Raw genomic sequence first — 19941 nt, forward strand, 5'->3', positions numbered from 1 at the left:
CAGACGACTGAAGTCATCAAATGCGGCAAACCTCAAGAGTTTCGTCTGAGACCAGGAACCTGCTGACTTGACCGGGAACGACCCTCCGGGGCCTCGGCGGGAGCACGAGCTGTCTTTCTGGACAAAACGCTTGAATGGATTCCCGCGGGAACTGGAAGGTTTTCTGGAGGATCATCAATACTTTCCGTTGGGACAGTTATTGACGTTAGACCGTCATTAGATCGTTCAGAACAGACTGTCACTGAAGAAACGTTAGATACCTTCTGGCCACCACGCTGTGTGGTCACATATCTTTTAGTCGACGTTAGACTGTCACTCCACGCTTTCAGCACCAAGTACTGTCCAGCGCGCTCCCTTCCAAGGCTCCACGGGTTTTTAGAATCAATCATTAAAAACATTTGGGCAGGGGCGACACGTCACAAGACTCACACCAACATTTTGCCACAGTTCGTAACGTAATGTGGAGGATATGTGCAAAATGACATCAAGCAGACTGGCGCTGAAACCTTTGTGCAGCCGACTGGTTCTGGTACGAATAAACTCAAAGAGGTCGGCTAATTTGTGCCATAATCAAAGCGTTTCTAATTAATGGGCGTGTCCAGATGAAATCTGACCTGAAGAGGCAACGTGTTTTGATTTACCCAAGTGCCAATGCTTTGTCCACAAAAACTGTACAGTGATCAATTTAGCGGGTAAAGTCTGCCACACTGATTCTAACCGGATAAGCACCAGATGTCCTTCGCACCAAGAGTGTGAGCGTGGAACCGAAGCCAGCGAGGAAGGATTTGACCGCACGTCAAGTGGAGGAAGAGCAGGGCGACTGGCTGCAGGTTGAATATGTACAATGAAACCATGCAGGCTGCTCAGACCTCAGTATTCACATATAGATACACTATGAACAAACAGAGCTCTTAACACGGTGGGAAAAACGTATCTTAACTATCGAGATCCTTCTGAAAAAACCCTCGAGGGGTCCGGTCCGGTCCAGACAACTGCCCCCCCCCCCCTCCCTTCATCGGGATAAACGTTCCTCCTGATTATTCACTGGGTTTTCAGGAATGCTGACCTTGCTGGTTGACGGTTAAGACGGCGTTCAGTCATATGAAGACTTCCATGTCTTCTTCAGAGAAAGATCTCCACTTCCAACAAGTACGTCAACGTCGCTCCCCGAGGTTTCTCCGTCTGGTTTTTTCCTGAAAACCACCTCGGCCCTCCATTGAGGAAAACCACGCGAAACCATTTCATGTTCCCATTTGGTTTTACGTCTTGATTACAACTCAAGACTTCACTTGAAACTTTCAGTCCTCCTTCGGCTGCTCAGTCCTGATTGGTCGGATCGATTTTTGGAGTTTTCAAGATTTTACTGAAAGTAAAACCACTTTCAACAGCCCCCCCCCCCCCCCCCCCCCCCCACCCCCCAGTTTCTCTAAAATCAACGTAAACCACCTTTTTGTGCTGGCTTCTGTCCTCCCCACTGCTCTCTGAAGCTCGCCACGGATTAAAGTTACCCACAATCCCCTCCTCTCAACACCCTCATAGGCATCGTGTGTTTTCGTTTGTCGTTCTGTCTGTTTGCTTGATGACACAACCGGCATGTCCCCAGAGCTTTCCGACAGTTTCTTGCGACTTGCGATAATACTGACGACGGATCCTCTGTGGACCTTTGATCTGGTGACGGGGGTTGGGGAGACACTTCCTGTCCGAGCGCAGAGAGGGAGTGAGAGCAGACAGAAAACGGCATCCAATGAGGCGAGAGATCCAGGAGGCCAATGATCCAACCAACCGACCCGGTAGGACCAGCGGGAGGGGGGGGTGGGGGTCTTCATGTGTCCATCAAATGTGCTCACGGCAGGGGGCGGGACTTACACGGATGCTGGCAGATGATTGGAGCAGACAGAAGGTGTGATGGAAGATTACATCCCTGCAGGACTTCAAGGAGCTGCTGGTGGTCCTGCCCCCCCCCAACACAACCCCACCCACCTGGGTGGGGAGGAAGTTAGTGTCCGGGGTTCTGGTGGGAGGTGAAGGGGGTGAAGGCTGGCGGAGGAGAGAGTGACAGCGGGCTGGACTGAGGACTGGCGCCTCCTGCAGGCGGGGAGTCGGACACCGACTGGGAGACACTGAGGGGGAGGGGGGGGGGGGGTAGAGAGGGTGAGGCGGCAGAAGAGAAGACGACCCGGCGTGAACGCGATCGAGCCTTTGAGGTGAGCCTCACCTGACGGTGTAGCTGCTGCGGTGGGCGGGGTCCGTCACTCCGGCAACAAAGAGCTTCTTTGGCGGTCCGTCTGACTCCGCCCCTCCTGAGAGGAAGAAGGTTCACGGACATGAGAGGACAACTTTTACCTCGGCTCCTTCCTGCTGGTTCACACTGCCACCCCCCCCCCCCCAGTGGACACACAGCGAGTTACCTTTCCTCTTGAGCGGCGTCAACGCCGGCCACCTGACGGTGGCGCTGACCGCGGGCCTGTGGGACCAACGACACCTCATCAGTGACAGTAACCAAAAACACAGCCCTCACATTCCTGGAGCGGCGGGTTTGAGCTGGGGACCGACCTGAACCTCCGGGTGGGACTCGGGGATGAGTTTGGTGTGACGCCGCCGTCCTGCGACGGAAACCACTGGAAGAGGAGGAGGAGGAGGGAACAGTTTCAGCCTGAAGCAGAACCACAACCTACTCGTGCCATTAGTTTGCATAAAAGAGCAAAAAAAAGAAAAAAAAAAAAAAAAAAAAAAAGAAAGACACAGCCTGGTATTGACTTCTGCTGGTGATTCACACCGTTTCAGGACGTGTGGAGGCCAGAGCACAACTGACCAGCAGGTGGCAGCAACACTCAAACCCAGCAGTGACGTAAACAATAGCGACGGGCTAACAGCTAGCTTCGTGGACGGCACCAGAAGCAAGAACTCTCCGCCCCGCCCCGGGACATGTGTGTTGCTCAACTCTTGAATTTAGCAGCTGCATCCAGTGAAGCGCACGTTTACTACACCGTCGTCTGGGCGAGGCGTGCCTCAACGTGACATAGTACTGCGGACCGACCGCAGCCCTGGTGCTCTGCGTCACTTCGTGGAGAACAGTGTTTTTCAACCTTGTTTGAGCCAAGGCACACTTTTTTCTTTGGAAAAATCTGGAGGCACACCACCACCCGGAAATGTTAAAATGTGAACCTCTGTAGCCTCTATTAACAATATAAAGTCATTCTCATCAATGCTTTATCAACAGGAATCAAATAAATACAGAAAAAAGTATTTCCCAATTTCTTTTTTTTTAATTTTTACTCCCTCAGTGTGAAACCTGGACCTGATGGATGAACACAGAGCTGATATCCTGGTAACATTCTTCCTTTTCAAAAACTTCTCCATCACTGTCACTGACACAGTACTTTGATACAAGATGGGAGCAGGAGGTGGAGATTAACCACACTGACTCTGTTAACTTTCATTTCACCAGCAACGTTCTGTGCTGCCATCTAGTGGTGAAGAGTATTGTAGCATCACGGAGTTGGTCGCTGCAGGGCATGATGGGAGTTCAGGTTATGTGTTGCCGGAGATGATTACTCTTCAACACACTGCTCTCACAGCTGACAGCGGCTCTGAGAGCAAATGTTTCTTTAGAAAAAATGTGAAATTGGATCATTTCCCACGGCACACCTGACTATATCTCACACAGTGGTTGAAAAACACTGGTGTAGAGATTGCTGGGAGTGGCTTCTGACGACACGCGGCCTTTGCGTATGGAATCTAAAGTCGGCGCATTCGTGTGCATTAGAGATGTTTCACACGCCGGCGCTGTTCCGGGCGGAACCTTTTAACAGCGATTCTGCACGTGTGAGGAGGAGAAAGGGCGCCCCGGACGCTTGCCTCCTCTGAGTGCCATCTCCACGTTCTCCTCCTGCGGCCAACATGAACACACTCCCGTCAGCCGTCCTTCGTCCCCCCCACGCCGTCTCGCCAACAGACTTCGGATCTGTCCCGAGTTTGTGTGTTCGTCACGGCAACCCGTCGGACCGTGTTCCAGTCTGTGGACCGACGCCTCAGAGACGAGGGGGGCGTATTCTACATCTGACTGACGGGTTCAGCGGCGAGTTAGTGTCTGAGGGGGCGGGGCTTAAATAGTGTCCACATGATGCCATCAGACATGTTTTACAGGAAGAGAAAAGCAGGAAAAGTGCTTTTTTTTTTGCATGGGGGGGGGTTATTCTATCATCAGGAGGCATATAACAGACAGAAAACAAAAACTGAGTGTGTGTGTGTGTGTGTGTGTGTACGCTCACCTGCTTCTTCTGCTCCAGTCTGTCTGCAGTCAGAGAGAACGGAGAGAGAGAGACGAGCTGCTGGGGGAGGAACAGAGAGGTGAGGAGGAGCGACGAGTGAGAAAAGTTTCTCTGAATTCATTTTAGTGCTGAGAAGCGCCTGTGAATATTTCTGGACCTGTGATTTAATTCCCTTTGTTTTTATTGAACGTGCAAACACTTCCCCCCCCAAAAACTTCGCCCGCGTTGTCGCATTCCACTTTCAACTTCAATGGAAATGCGGTTTAAACGGCGTTCGCCAGGACAGCTACGGACTCTGGTTGGGTTTTTAAACGTCTGCTTTGTAAAGGTGACGCTCAAGGGAGCCGGTCACCAGCTAGCAGGGAAACCAGGTCATCTGAAACACCAGTGGTATCCGTGGCTCGGAGACCTCCTGACGCTCGTAAGCAGGTCGTAGCGGGTCAGCGTTAAAAAAAAAAAGCATAAAAGGCGAGCCGGGCCAAAGAAGATAGGCGTGGAGAAGCGCAGACGCTCAGCCCAACCCGTCATAGTGAATTACAAGCTCTTTTGGTTGAGTGGCGAGGAATCGTGGCTGAAGGCGAAACGGGGACTTGGCCCCGAAAAGAAACTCCACATCCATCGTGTGGAGACACTTTGGTTTTGTCCTGGACGACAAAGCGCAAACAACTGTGATTTGCAAACTGTGCGCACAGTGACGGTTCATAAAACTGTGTGTCAGATGTCTGAGCAGTAATGTGTTCTTAAGCTGTTGGGAGTTTTTAATAGTCCGATTTCAGACTTTAGAGTTTGACGACTGAACATCTGCACTTCAAGCGAGAACCTCAGTTACTTAAAGTTTGCATTTCAATTGAACTCTTTTCTATACACTATTTAGTGTTTTGGTATACTTAAATTATTTTTAAAATGACTATCAGATAATATTTTGTTGAATTTCCTTAGTTTAACAGTTGACATTTTTATTTTTCCCATCGGAAATAAATACCTGTCAAGTATTATTTGAGTTATTTGTGATTGTGTTTCGTATTGTTGATTTGACTTTTCCTGTTCATGTTTCACTGATCATGTGAAAGCTACCACAAGAGAGCCATTTATCACAGTGTTGTTGTTTACCTTTTGGTGGCAACAATTGCACAAACTCTTTAAATTGAAGTATGTGTGTGTGTGGGGGTGCACATCGGTTTGTGATTGTGACTTTATTATTAAAAGATTCCGATATATTTTAGCCACATCGCCCACCTCGAGCTGTAGCCTAACAAAATGTGGACGAAGTAAAGTGCTGCAGTATTGTTATATTAATCCGCACTTACAAGAAACATGCGACTCCACTGCAATTTACTGCAAAAACATAAAAATCACGTTTGTGTTGGATTCTGCCCGGTGGTCATCGTACTGTTAGGAGGAGCTGAAACGTGGCTGCACACCTGTGAGGGGACGCTGGGGTTGATGGACACGCTGCTGCGTCGGTATCGAGCCGACGACACGGGAGTGAAGACCGCCGTCCCGTCACTGCCAGAGAGGACGAAGGACAGGCTCAGAACCTTCACGCATCCCTTCACACAATGTTCATGCAACGACCTTAATGCGACGTCGACACGCAATGTCTCTATCTCGGGGGGACATTCTCCTACAACATCCACGCGCTCAATGCAACTTAACGCAAGTTTCGCACAACGTTCCCACAAGGTTCATGCAATGTGCAAGTAACTTTTAAGCAATGTTGACATGCAGGGTTAACACACAATGTGGTAAGTCACTGTAGCGTCTCGTCTGTTCTCACTGACTCACTGTGCCACCTTGTGGTAAAAACTGGTCATGCAAGACTGAAAGTTTGACAACTTTTTCTGCAGCACAATTCAGAACTGTGAATAATCCGCTGATAGATCGAGCTTCACATTCACCAAGTATTGTACTTTTGAGATTTTAAACTGTTCACTTAAAAGTAAACAGAGATCAACTATAATATGTGGCATCCCTATAATTAAAGATCAATAATTATCATTAATGATCATTTACTGTTCACTTTTCACGCTCCAAATGTAACTCAATGTGCAACAACTTTGTGCGTCACAGTTGTGAAATGTGATACATTACCATTTGTTTTAAGGGAGAAAAGCCTGTGTAAATGCATATCAAACATATTTTGTACTTTCTGATTTGCTGTTGTGATAACTGAAATATCCCTGCTGGCCGACGTCGTATTTTATCTTTAATTACAGTGAGTTTAGTGTTTAAACATTAATTTTTACTTGGTATTATGTATAATTCAGCCGAATTGAAGAGTGTCTGTTATCCTTAAAGAAAACTCTTTTCTTTGTGCCGTTTGTGACTTCCACTTTTCTGTGGACACGTTTTTTTTTTTAAAGCGGATGTTTCCTGAACGGGGCTCGGCGTGACTCCTTTGGGTGTAGTACCACTGACCTGACACTCGTGATCATGGGGGCGCTGTTGGACCTCCGAAGCGCCCCGCCTCCTGCGCCTGCGCACTGGTCCACCTCCATCCGCTCCATACCGCTGCACGCAGGCCCGGCTGCGGCGGCGCCAGCTGCCGGCCTTCGACCTCTCGACGGCGGCGTCGGGGTTCTACTCGAGCCCGGTAGAAGCCCGACCCGCAGGCCTCGCTAGCAGCAAACCCGGAGCCCCCCCGAGTCCACGGGCTGAACACCGAGGCCGCCGCCACCCTTTACCACATCTCCCTCCGATAAAACCAGCTTATCCGCGCGTGACTGCCGGCCGGAGCGTCATTTATTACCCGCAGCTGCGCGTCACTCGCCGCCGTCTCTCGCCACAATTTTTTGACTGCGTAAAAGCGGCTCAAAACACGAACCGAGCGCAAAAACACCCGGGACAAAGTTAAATAAGTCCGCCGCTTCGCCACCGGGCCGGCCGTTCCTCCGCTCCGGGAAACTTTTAATTCTTCCCCGCACAGCTGACGTGACTTTTGGGGTTAGCTGTTGAGCTAACTTCAGTTATAAAAAAAAGGAAAAAAAAAAAAAGCTCCAGTCAAGAGTCAGAAAACCGCTAAGCAGCAGCCCGAGGCGGAGCGAGCCTGGCCGGGCGGCCGGTCCACGGCGAGACGCCGTCACTCAGGCCCCGGTACCAGCGAGCGGAGCACCGGGGAGCCGAAGAGTCCGCAAAAATTAACAGTTTGAAAGATTTTTACAACATAGTCCTTCAACAAATAGAGACTCAGCGCGCCAGGCGGGGAAACAGCGACGCGGTGTGGCCGCTCGGGGAACCGCAGCTCAGAGAGGGGCGGGGGACACCGCCCCCTCTGGCCGCGGGGGTAAACTTCAGCTGGGCACAACTCAAAAAGTCAAAACGTCAATAATCAAAATTGTGAAAAAGTTTCATTGTGAAGACTTTGAGATCACATTTAGCAGCTTTCTACGTATTTTCAGGCTACTTTTCAGTCCCTTCAGAAATTTGTGGAGCAATAATCAGAGCGACTCAACAATTTCCTTGGTTTCCCCCCCATTTCCAACGATCATTCTATAGAAATATCAAATATTGTTCCTTCATATCACCTTACGTTCTTGCTAACATTCAGTAACACCTGAAAATGCAATTAAAATGTTTGAGTGTTTTTAAAAATGTTAAAATAACTATTTTTCTGTTTGAGTTCATTAAAAACAGAGGAACAGGAACTTTAGAGTTGCCAGCTAACTGCAGATGGATTGATTTGTAATTTCTAAGGTGTGCATGTGATATTTTTATCTTATAAATTATTTGATACTTGCAGTTAATGTGCCTCAACTATCTGTGAAATCAAATAATATTTTTTTTAAATAGTAAGAAGGAAAAAAGCTAAAGGCCTGGATGGGGAAAAAACGGGCTAAAACAACGTTGACCCTATTTACACAACATTGTTTTCAAGTAAAATTGCATTATGCGGGTTACACAACAATGTTGCTCAGAGTAACTGAAAACAACTTTCTGAAAACGGCTCCCAAGGTGAAACTTTTTGAAAACACTCCGACTCCATGGTAATGGGAGCAAATACATCTTTTTGCAAATGCTAATACTGTGCATATGCACCACGGCTATAGATAAATAATTATTCAGCACGAGACGATGGACAGAGTGTCATGGACTCCCAGTCCATAGCCTCCTGGGACTTGGTAGTTTTATTTTGACAGTCACCTTAATAACAATACAACTTGGTCATGTTTTCATATGAAATTCCCTGTAATTCCATTATTAAGGAATTACAGGGAATTACATCTGCACACATCCGTGGTTCCATTACAAAAAAAACAAATGAAACGTAAAACAGCGCCTACTAGTGGCCCAACATGAAACCACATCGTTTTCAGCTTTTGTACAGTTTCTGCATTAATGGGCTTTTATTTCTTTGTTTTGTTTTTTTAAACTGGCTGTGTAAAGGTGAATCTTTGTTTTCACGTGAAACGTTGTGCACCTAAACAAGAGCCAGAAACCTGCTCATTGGAAGATAAAAGAACTCAAAATAAAGTGAAACGGTAAAAACCAGTTAAACGTCTGGAGAAAAGAAAACAAAAAAAAAAAAAGAAGAAGAAAAACGGGCTAAAACATCTGCATCAAACTCTTTATGAAATGTCCAAGACGGACAGAAAACTGTAAAAAAAACAAAAACAAAAACAGTAATAAACCTGTCAGATTTCAAGCTGTTGAAGTTTAAAGAGGCTAAAGAGGAGGAGTGGGGGAGGAGAAGAGGAGGAGGAGGGACAGTCCGGCCTCCTTCACTCCCTTCTCCTGCTTTTTATCTACTTTTTAATCCGTCTCCGTGTTTTGAAGCGACTTTCTCCATGTTCGTGGCTGAACACAGTGTCCATGTTGTGAGCCCCCCCGGCGCCTCCACACCGCCCCGCTTCTTCGCTCGGAGCTCCGCTCAGCGGCTCTTCCGTCTCCCGCAGGCCGGCGGAGACGCACCGGGCGGCGGGCGGCGGGTCGGCGGCATGTCGCGGAGGTCCGGAGCCGCCTGGATGTGACTGGAAGGTGGGTGTCAAGAGAGCAGCTCCCCCTCCGGAGGACGCGTTTGAACCCGCAGTGAGAAGTTCCACCCGCTATTTCAAGGTTTTGTGGAGCAAATGAAAACACTTTGACAAGCAGGTTAAAGAGAGGATGTTCATATTTATGGGACAACAGGAAACCGTACATCTCACAGCTGATTGTGGAAAAACAGCAGGAACTTCTCATTTCAGACAAGCTTCCTTTTATTGCAAGAAGCTGCAAACGCATCGTGGAAAAAGTTCCAATATAAAGAAACGTCTTTTTTTAAAACAACTTGAGCCAGTTAAAATCATCACTGGTGCAGCCCTCCTGCTTTCACAGAAATATTAAAGTTACCGTTTTACACTTTTGCTTTGGTTTTAGGGGCCACATGTTGAATATCGTGAAGGTACATGGAGGATTTCTGCTGTCCCACCTTTGTGCTGTGGGGGGCACTAGTGAGTCGATTCAGACAAAGTATTTCAGATACAATATACATATTCTGGTCTGTACGGTGGCCCACAAGAGACAGGCTTTGTTTCCAGGGGACTATTTTAATTACAGGACAGTTTATCGAAACGTAACTAAAGTGCTACTGCTTGATGATTGTTATTAATGTCGTTATGTGTTTCCACAAAGTAGTAACGTTGGTAACCGTCGTGTGTCGTTAATCTTTCCTATAATGACAATAGTCCGTCAGCGTATATTGTCCCCCCGTGAACAAAGTCGCACCTCCTGACCGCTGCACACTTTATTCGCGCGTTAAACTCCATTGTGGCCTTTGCATTGTGACGTTTGCTGTCGCATTGACCCTTCTGGCCCACCGTAGGTCTGCCAGTTCCTTTTCAGAGACTGTTGTTACTCTACTTGCAACTAATTAAAAAGTAACCAGTTGGTTGACAAAGTTGCTGTGGTACTGCTAGTGAGGTATATCAGCTGGGCTCTCAGCACTGTCGGGGTCAGTTTGATCACTGAGTCTCTCAATAACTTCATCAGTTCCAGGGAGGAAGATGCTCTATCATGTGGATGTTTGCTGAAGTGTCTCGCCTTGCACCCGGAGCTAAAACCTGCAGCGTCACTGACAAACTTAGTGCCAAATTGCTCATTATGACCAGAAAATAAACACCAGCAACAAGTTTGAATGCGGTTTTGCGATCAGCCTTTAATGTTAGCATTTTGTTAAACATAAAAAAAACCAAAGGAGCTGGTTTAAACCCCAGTTTTTGTGCGATTTCAAACCTTTTCAGCCTTTGTTTTGCTGGTGGTTTACTTTCTGTGACTTGTCGGTTGATACAGACGAGGATGGAGGGAGGGAAAGACACCGGGGAGGAAGAGGAGGAGGAGCTTCATCTTCATCACGATGCAGCTGCGTCCTCTGTGGACTTCCAGGACCTTCCCATCATGCACTGGGAGCAGCTGAGTGAACGGATAGCTCAGCTGGAGAAACAGGAGCAGGAAAGGAAGGAGCGGGACAAGGTGACTCTCTTTTCTTTTTTTTAAAACTACATTTCCCATCAGGCATTGGGTCGTCCGCCTTCTCAGGAGGGTCAATGAAGTCTGTTTGTTTTCTGAGCTTTTTACAATCAGAGAACAGCGAATGAAGCCTGAAATTCTGGAAGGGGACTTATCCCCCGGAAAGAACCAGGTTCTAGTTCTGGTCCAGGGCAGGAGTTAGCACCGGTTGTTTGTCTTTCCACCGCCAAAGCCGGTTCTTAACCGGGGCTAAACTGGGGCCTCACTGGCTCTACTTCTTTCCTGGGCCAGAGAGGAACCAGACTGGAACCAGACTGGAACAAGACTGGAGTCAGACTGGAGTCAGACTGGAGTCAGACTGGAGTCAGGCTGGAGCCAGACTGGAGCTAGGCTGGAGCCAGACTGGAGCCAGGCTGGAGCTAGGCTGGAGCTAGGCTGGAGCCAGACTGGAGCTAGGCTGGAGCCAGACTGGAGCCAGACTGGAGCCAGACTGGAGCCAGGCTGGAGCCAGACTGGAGCCAGACTGGAGCCAGACTGGAGCCAGGCTGGAGCCAGGCTGGAGTCGGACTGGAGCCAGACTGGACTCAGACTGGAGTCAGACTGGAGCCAGACTGGAGCCAGACTGGAGCCAGGCAGGAGTCAGACTGTAGCCAGGCTGGAGTCAGACTGTAGCCAGACTGTAGCCAGACTGGAGTCAGACTGTAGCCAGACTGGAGCCAGACTGGACTCAGACTGGAGTCAGACTGGACTCAGACTGGAGTCAGACTGGAGCCAGGCTGGAGTCGGGCTGGAGTCGGACTGGAGCCGGGCTGGAGTCGGACTGGAGCCGGGCTGGAGTCGGACTGGAGCCGGGCTGGACTCGGACTGGACTCAGACTGGAGCCAGACTGGAGCCAGACTGGAGTCAGACTGGAGCCAGACTGGAGCCAGGCTGGAGTCAGACTGGAGCCAGACTGTAGCCAGGCTGGAGTCAGACTGGAGTCAGACTGGAGTCAGACTGGAGCCAGACTGGAGCCAGACTGGAGTCAGACTGGAGCCAGGCTGGAGTCGGGCTGGAGTCGGACTGGAGCCGGGCTGGAGTCGGACTGGAGCCAGGCTGGAGTCGGACTGGAGCCAGGCTGGACTCAGACTGGACTCAGACTGGAGCCAGGCTGGACTCAGACTGGAGTCAGACTGGAGCCAGACTGGAGCCAGACTGGAGCCAGGCTGGAGTCAGACTGGAGCCAGACTGTAGCCAGGCTGGAGTCAGACTGGACTCAGACTGGAGCCAGACTGGACTCAGACTGGAGCCAGACTGGAGCCAGACTGGAGTCAGACTGGAGCCAGACTGGAGCCAGGCTGGAGTCAGACTGGAGCCAGACTGGAGCCAGGCTGGAGTCAGACTGGACTCAGACTGGAGCCAGACTGGACTCAGACTGGACTCAGACTGGAGCCAGACTGGACTCAGACTGGAGTCAGACTGGAGCCAGACTGGAGCCAGGCTGGAGTCAGACTGGAGCCAGACTGTAGCCAGGCTGGAGTCAGACTGGAGTCAGACTGGAGCCAGACTGGAGCCAGGCTGGAGTCAGACTGGACTCAGACTGGAGCCAGACTGGACTCAGACTGGAGCCAGACTGGAGCCAGACTGGAGTCAGACTGGAGCCAGACTGGAGCCAGGCTGGAGTCAGACTGGAGCCAGACTGTAGCCAGGCTGGAGTCAGACTGGAGCCAGACTGGAGCCAGACTGGAGCCAGGCTGGAGTCAGACTGGACTCAGACTGGAGCCAGGCTGGAGCCAGACTGGAACCAGACACATCATTGGAGTTACTGCCGGAGTTTTCGCTACTTACAAGGCAGAAGAGACGCTGAACTGACTTTCTGAAAACTACAACGAATACGGAGCCCCGGAGTGGTTATTGAGAAAAATTTTTTAATAAAGTGTTGGAACAATATAATCAGTCATTCCCTGAAGTTAATAATAGGAGTGAACAAGATAATTAAGTGACGTATCACGTTTTGGAGTGACGTAATGACGTAGCTCTCACTTGGCTCCAGTAACGGTGGAAAAAGAACCGGTTCTTTGGCGGAGCTCCGTTAAGAACTGGTCCTGAACTAGGACCTGGTTCTTTTTGGTGGAACAGCACGAGAAGAGTCACAGAGTGAAGACATTTTAAAACCCTGCTTCAGCTTTGACGAATGGAGGAACTAGGCGCATTTTTGCTGTTGTCGTCGCACCGCCTCTCGACCCTATAGTCCCTTGACCCTATAACCCCTTGACCCTATAGTCCCTTGACCCTATAACCCCTTGACCCTATAACCCCTTGACCCTATAGCCCCTTGACCCTATAGCCCCTTGACCCTATAACCTCTTGACCCTAAAGCCCCCTATAACCTCTCGACCCTATAATCCCTTGACCCTATAGCCCCTTGACACTATAGCCCCTTGACCCTATAACCTCTCGACCCTATAATCCCTTGATCCTATAACCCCTTGACTCTATAGCCCCTTGACCCTATAGCCCCTTGACCCTATAGCCCCTTGACCCTATAACCTCTTGACCCTAAAGCCCCCTATAACCTCTCGACCCTATAATCCCTTGACTCTATAGCCCCTTGACACTATAGCCCCTTGACCCTATAACCTCTCAACCTTATAGCCCCTTGACACTATAGCCCCTTGACCCTATAACCTTTTGACCCTATAGCCCCTTGACCCTATAACCCTTGACCCTATAGCCCCTTGGCCCTATAACCTCTCGACCCTATAACCCCTTGACACTATAGCCCCTTGACCCTATAACCTCTCGACCCTATAATCCCTTGACCCTATAGCCCCTTGACCCTATAACCCCTTGACCCTATAACCCCTTGACCCTATAGCCCCTTGACCCTATAACCCCTTGACCCTATAGCCCCTTGGCCCTATAACCTCTCGACCCTGTAACCCCTTGGCTCTATAGCCCCTTGACCCTATTGCCCCTTGACCCTATAACCTCTCGACCCTATAACCCCTTGGCTCTATAGCCCCTTGACCCTATAGCCCCTTGACCCTATAGCCCCTTGACCCTATAACCCCTTGACCTTATAGCCCCTTGACCCTATAACCTCTCAACTCTATAACCCCTTGAGCCTATAGCCCCTTGAGCCTATAACCCCTTGACACCATAGCCCCTTGACGTCATTGAACAACAATGGTGGACTGCTTGTTCCAGATCGAGCTGCAGAAGCTTGTTGCTTTAGTAAGACAATATGTGGATTTCTCTGTTTTTGCATGCTCCGTGTTTTCTTCTACACCTGTGGTGTATTTCTGTGGCAGAGTTACAGCACCACCTCCAGGCCTGCCATATGTACTACATTGTTTTGAGTTGTTTTCATGATGTCGTGTGGACGCAGCCGAATCCCATGTGGACAGGAAACGTGGACGGAAGCCTCAGCAGAGCAGCAGCAGAATGTTTAACAGAGCAGCAGCAGAACGTTTAGCAGAGCAGCAGCAGATTTAGCTCCTTGGAAGTGTGTAAAATGAAAATTGTGGTAGTTGTGGAAGAATCCGGAATCTTTGCACGAGCTGACAGGAAGAGGTCAAACCTTGGTTGTTTGGTTGAGACAGTTTTTCTTCAAGGCCGTTAAACGTCTGCAGCAGGTTGAAGCTGAGACGCATTCCAAGAGGAGGTGACGATGCTCCAGGAGGACGTCGTTCTGTTTGAAGACATCATGTCTGAGTTTGTCCTCGAATACCAAGGGTCTGTGTTTGAAGGAGTGTCTGTGTTCCTGCAGCGGGCGCCGGGGCTGAGTCTGGGGGGAGTGTGGAGCGACGTCTGGGACCAAGAGGAAGAGGAGGAGGAAGACTTCAGGAGGTGTCGAGTGTCTGTCGTCACGTCACGGTGAACACAAAGTGACACCTTATGAAGCTTCTGTTTGTTGCTGTTGTTCCCTATCCTTGATGAGTCTGAGAATGGTTTTCCAGAAATGAAAAATATAACATCAGCAGTCACCGCAGACTCAGTGTTGTCTCACACTAACAGAGTTTAGAACTGTAGAGGCCCAAGTATAGATCCCTGTGAAACACCACATCAGAATCTAACTGTATTAATTGCAGAATAAAAATCTGGTCTGTTAACATTTTGTTAATTTATTTAAATGAGCTCATGCTAATCACAGCTAGTAATGTGTGTGTGTGTGTGTGTGTGTGTGTGTGTGTGTGTGTGTGTGTGTGTGTGTGTGTGTGTGTGTGTGTGTGTGTGTGTGTGTGTGTGTGTGTGTGTGTGTGTGTGTGTGTGTGTGTGTGTGTGTGTGTGTGTGTGTGTGTGTGTGTGTGTGTGTGTGTGTGTGTGTGTGTGTGTAGCCTCCAGAGGAACCTGCAGCTCTGCTTCATTAACAACAGTGAGAGTGACGAAGAGGAGCCGGAAGCACACCGAAAGGTCGGCCCTTCATCTTTCCGGAAACTTCTTGTCCTGCAGGTGACGAAGGTCACTAAGCCCCCCCCCCCCGCATGATGTCACTTCCTGCAGGTTACCGTGGCAACGGGACACAGCGGCCTGAAACAGGAAGTGGTTTCAACCCTGCGAGCGCTCCGGGACCAGCTGCTGTCTGAACAGAGGGAGGAGGTGTGTGTGTGTGTGTGTGTGTGTGTGTGTGTGTGTGTGTGTGTGTGTGTGTGTGTGTGTGTGTGTGTGTGTGTGTGTGTGTGTGTGTGTGTGTGTGTGTGTGTGTGTGTGTGTGCGATACATATTTGGTGTGGTGGGGGGGCTATGGGACCAAAGTGTATTTAAAATTGGTGAGGTGAGGTGTGTGTGTGTGTGTGTGTGTGTGTGTGTGTGTGTGTGTGTGTGTGTGTGTGTGTGTGTGTGTGTGTGTGTGTGTGTGTGTGTGTGTGTGTGTGTGTGTGTGTGTGTGTGTGTGTGTGTGTGTGTGTGTGATACATATTTGGTGTGGTGGGGGGGCTATGGGACCAAAGTGTATTTAAAATTGGTGAGGTGTGTGTGTGTGTGTGTGTGTGTGTGTGTGTTTCAGCGAGGCCCCTGCAGCAGCTGTGCTTCTGGGTGGAAGCACGTGGACACGTGGGATCTGCAGCAGCGTTCGGTCCTTCAGCTCAGCAGTTTGAGAGCGAGGCTCCAATGCGACGTTCACGGTGAACACACTTTCTCTTGGCGCCACTTTTGTCTCACTCGCAGTGCGTGGAGCAGTGTTAGCGTAGCGGCGGGGTTAGCGTAGCGGTGGGCTTAGCCTAGCGCTGAGTTTACCACATTGACAGGTTTGGCGTCGCAGCATGTCTTCGCCGATACCGCAGCTCCTCTATCGTCTCTCGCTGTTGTCTTCCAGCTCTGAGCTCTGAGTTGGTGACACACCTGCTGCTCCGGGACCAGCTGAGGACGAAGCAGGACGCCATGCTGCTGGACGTCCAGGACCTGACCTAAGCCCTGGGGGGGGGGGGGGGGGGGGGGGGGGGGCGCTGCGAGGGACCGCCGGGAACCATGCCGACCGGGACGCTTTGAAGGAACTAAGCCAAGACTTCAGGTTTCCTCCACGTTTAGAAGGGATAATTCAACTTCTACTCGGGGCACGCTAACATTAGTGACGCCGCTAAGTTCGCAAAAGTGACGAATCCAAATGCAGGAAAGCGGCAGAGACTCGGAGGGCGTAAGAAACATTGAGGTTCCATATGCACGGCAATGTTTTCAAGTGAAAACCAGAAACCTGTCGCGATTTGGTGTCCGTTTCCACGGCAACGGTGCTCAGAGCAACTGAAAACACAACGTTTCTAAACATGCTCCGTCGCTGGACAATGAGAACAATGTTTCCTCCAGTGTCACGACTCCTAGTCCAGCTACTCTGGGGACTTGGTACTTTTATTTTGACAGTCACCGTAAGAACATGCCAATTCGGTCGCCTGTCCCTACGAATGTCCATCTACTCTCATTGCCAAATGTGTATGGTGTATTGTTCTCTCTCTCTGACGTGTGTTTGATTTCATCACAAAACGTTTCCATGGAAAGGCGAAATTTTCTGAAATGAAAATGCAAAAAACTGCGTTTTTCACTTGAAAACGTGTCGGGTAAACGAGGCCTGAGAGTTGAAAACTGTAGTTTGGGTGTTGGGGCGTTAGAAATGTGAGCATTTGAGATGTTTGGCAGTTGCCAGAGGTTCAAACTCAGTTTGTTTGATTTTAGGTGTTTTAACACATTTCGTGCTTCAGTCTAAAATCAGATGCAGAAATGCTTTTGTTTTGGTGACCACACACACATACACGTGTTTCTGTTTGAAGCTGTTCAATTGATCGGTGGAGGTTCGGATCAGGCTTATCTTACTGAACTGTTGTGAAGCCGTCATAACTTCCTGTTTGATTCTTCAATCAGAAACGCTAACTTCAAAAACTGATTTCATATTTATCACACGTCGACTGATTGTTTTGTCTGAGATTGATTAATTTTAGAATATAACTCAAAACACACAATTTCTGTATTTCATCATTGTTTTTCTAACAATATGTTTACATGAAAACATCAAAAGATAAGTTTGCAAGGTGTTTCGTAAATATCTGATGAAACTACAAACCTTTGTGTTAAATCCCCATTTTTAAAACATATTTTTTGATTTATTTTCAGCTGTAAGAATAACAGAAAACTTCACAAAATAACACAAAAACTAAACATAACACAAATCTATGCAAAACATTATAAAAACAGAAAACTACACACAATACAAAACATTTTCAAACAGAAACCTGACAAAGCAGACAACTACACAAAATGCAACATGAAAGTACACGAAAACTACACAAAATAACACAACTACAGATAATTATTAACAAAGAAACCACACAGAATTATACAAAACAACGCAAACCTACATGAAACCCCAGAAAATCAACAGAAAACTACACAAAATATACAACAAGCTACACAAAACAACACAGAAGGACAAAGACAACAAAACCTACATATAAAAATACAGAAAACTACAAAAAAACCCCACAAAAGAACACAGAACTATGGAAAACTACACATTTCATCCAAATAAATTTTACATCAAATAGATTTTAAATCTTGAACGGTACAGTATGTTCTATTTCTATGTGTAAATAATCCAGACAGTCAGGAAATCCACAGCTGTTCTCCAGATAGCAGGAGGAGAACACTTTTTAATCTCAAGTTTTTGACATTTTCATTGTGTAATTCTGCTCTGACAGGATTGTATTGATTTATTTGTTAAAATTGTGAAGAAAAAAACCTCTGAAATGGTTCAGTTTTGGTGTGATAAATGTCCAATTTCACAGTTTTAATCAAAGAGTGTGAGAAATATTGTTGGGAGAGTCTCTGGATTTTTGCGTTATTTGCAAAAACAAAAACAAAACTAGAACTACATTTTCTATAAAGGAAATAAATATTTGAATGTTGTGAAGTGATGAGAGAAGAAGCAGGTCGATAGATCGAAAAGCAGCTTGATAAACAGGTTGGACTCAATGCTGCCACCACAGGACAGAGGTGGAACTGCAGCCACACTTCCAGAATATTAATCTCACTTTATTACCATATTAATTTAATTATATCTAAATATATTTGTCTTCATTGAACGTGTATATTTATACAGATTGTTTTTTTTAAAGTTTCATCTTTTAAACTATTTGTAATAAAATATTTATCTTTTGAGGAGAATCTGCGAGTCTTTATCTGTTTTGTTTTATTTTGACTGATCATTTTCCACCTTGAATTAAAGAAAACTATTAAATGAAATATTCTCACAATAAAAACATTTTGTGTTATTGATTTTATGAATTGTAATATATAATTATAAAGAACAAAGTAAAGCCAGTTTATGTGATGACTAATGCATGTAGAGTTTAACACTTTCAATTAAAAATGAAAAAAAAAAAGAACTTTTCCTTCATATTGATTGTTTTTAATGTCGAAGGTGTTGAGTTGTGTACTATTTTGTTGTTTCCTACAGATTTTGGAAGGCTTTCCAATTTTTCTCTTTGTGTTTATACTGATTGTATTGGTGACGTTTAAAGTTTGCAGGTTATTTTGTTTTATAGGTTTGTGTTGTTTTGTTGTGCAATTCTCTTCATTGTGTGTTCTTTGGTAGCTTGTGTTTAGTTCTTTGTTCATTTGGTGTGGTGCTCTTTAGTTTTGTCTTATTTTTTATGTCGTTTTCATGCAGTTCACTGTTGTTTTGTCACGTTTTGTGTATGTTTGTGTAGCTTGGTGTTATTTAGTTTTGCTTTGTGTGTCATTTGAGTGGAAAACGTATGCTTGTGTACTTTTGTGTTGTTTATGTAGGTCGGTGTGGTTTTTCTTATGTAGATTAGTGTAGTTTCGTCTATTTTATGTACAGTGTTTATATAATTGTGTGTTGTTTATGTAGGTATGAGTTGTTTTGTGCATTCTATGTGTTGTGTTTGTATAGTTTTGTGTTGATTATGGACGTTTAAGCAGTTTCGTGTTGTTCATATGTAGTTTTGTCTAGTTTTTGTTTATGTCTGCATGTTTCATGTGCAGCCATGTAGGATAGTGTCGTTTTTGCACCATGTGCACCAAGGGAAACCAGCTCTGTATTTTGAGCTTTTTTTGTTGTTGCTCACATATAGGGTTGCAAAATTCTGGGAATTTTCAAAGTTGGAAACTTTCCAATGGAATTTGATGGGAATTAATGGGAATTACAACAGTTTTCCTCCACCTGTGTGACTGATGTGAATGAATAAAGGTTTCTGTCGCGCTTTCAGTCACCTCGAATAAAGCGCTTAGTCGGCAGCTTGCTTTACTGCAGGAGGAATCCTTATTAATGGTGAGTTTTTAAAATATATATTTAAGTTACTTTACAGGCCATTTACTTCCTCTGATCCCCTGAAATTAATTATGACCAATCTATTTGTAGGTAATATGAATTATGAGTGTGTTGTGTTAAAATATGTGATCATGTGTCCTGCAGGCCTGAACACAGCAACCTGTGCTTCATCGTCTCATTTAGTGATTTTTCAAACTGATTATTGAAAGTTCATCTGTTCTAAACTCATGTTATTCAGGTGGAATAGTTCCAAAATTCCACCAGCTTAACTTCCCATGGAAAATTTCCGGAATGTTTCTGGAAATTTTCCGCCCCCTTTTGCAACCCTACTCACAAATAATATTTAGAGCGAAACCCGTGATGTCACTTCCTGTTCTTGAATGTCCCGTCGCTGCAAAATGTCCACGTTTGTATGCGTTTGGTCTTGAAATGAGACGTGCAGTGGACAGACGGGCGGACTCTCCCGGAGTG

General features: G+C 47.1%; 2 protein-coding genes across 4 annotated transcripts; one reads left to right on the forward strand and one right to left on the reverse strand.

The window, feature by feature from the left end:
- Positions 1-1465: 1465 nt before the first annotated feature.
- LOC308139796 (uncharacterized protein) lies at positions 1466-7135 on the reverse strand. Of its 3 annotated transcripts, XR_013936933.1 has the most exons (8): positions 6690-7135; positions 5693-5777; positions 4272-4331; positions 2554-2618; positions 2409-2464; positions 2216-2300; positions 1867-2120; positions 1679-1696 (listed from the first exon to the last, which is right to left on the reverse strand). XR_013936933.1 is itself a non-coding variant. In XM_080509331.1 (7 exons), the coding sequence occupies exons 1-7, from the start codon at positions 6776-6778 to the stop codon at positions 1997-1999; spliced, it is 561 nt and encodes a 186-aa protein (XP_080365457.1). In that variant the 5' UTR covers positions 6779-7135; the 3' UTR covers positions 1466-1996. The 3 variants fall into 3 exon arrangements, 2 of the variants coding, with proteins under 2 accessions (XP_080365457.1, XP_080365456.1); XM_080509331.1 differs by having other exon boundaries at positions 1466-2120; positions 4272-4328; XM_080509330.1 differs by having other exon boundaries at positions 1466-2120.
- Positions 7136-8986: 1851 nt separating this feature from the next.
- LOC308139792 (schwannomin-interacting protein 1-like) lies at positions 8987-16103 on the forward strand (the record flags this gene model as incomplete). The annotated part of the gene is made up of 7 exons (XM_080509325.1): positions 8987-9245; positions 10536-10715; positions 14464-14570; positions 15032-15107; positions 15198-15293; positions 15700-15817; positions 16009-16103. Exons 2-7 carry the CDS (start codon positions 10542-10544, stop codon positions 16101-16103), a joined length of 666 nt encoding a protein of 221 aa, XP_080365451.1. The 5' UTR covers positions 8987-9245; positions 10536-10541.
- Positions 16104-19941: the final 3838 nt, after the last annotated feature.

The sequence above is a fragment of the Blennius ocellaris genome (genome assembly GCF_963422515.1).
Source record: "Blennius ocellaris genome assembly, chromosome: 14".
Taxonomy (NCBI): Eukaryota; Metazoa; Chordata; class Actinopteri; order Blenniiformes; family Blenniidae; genus Blennius; species Blennius ocellaris.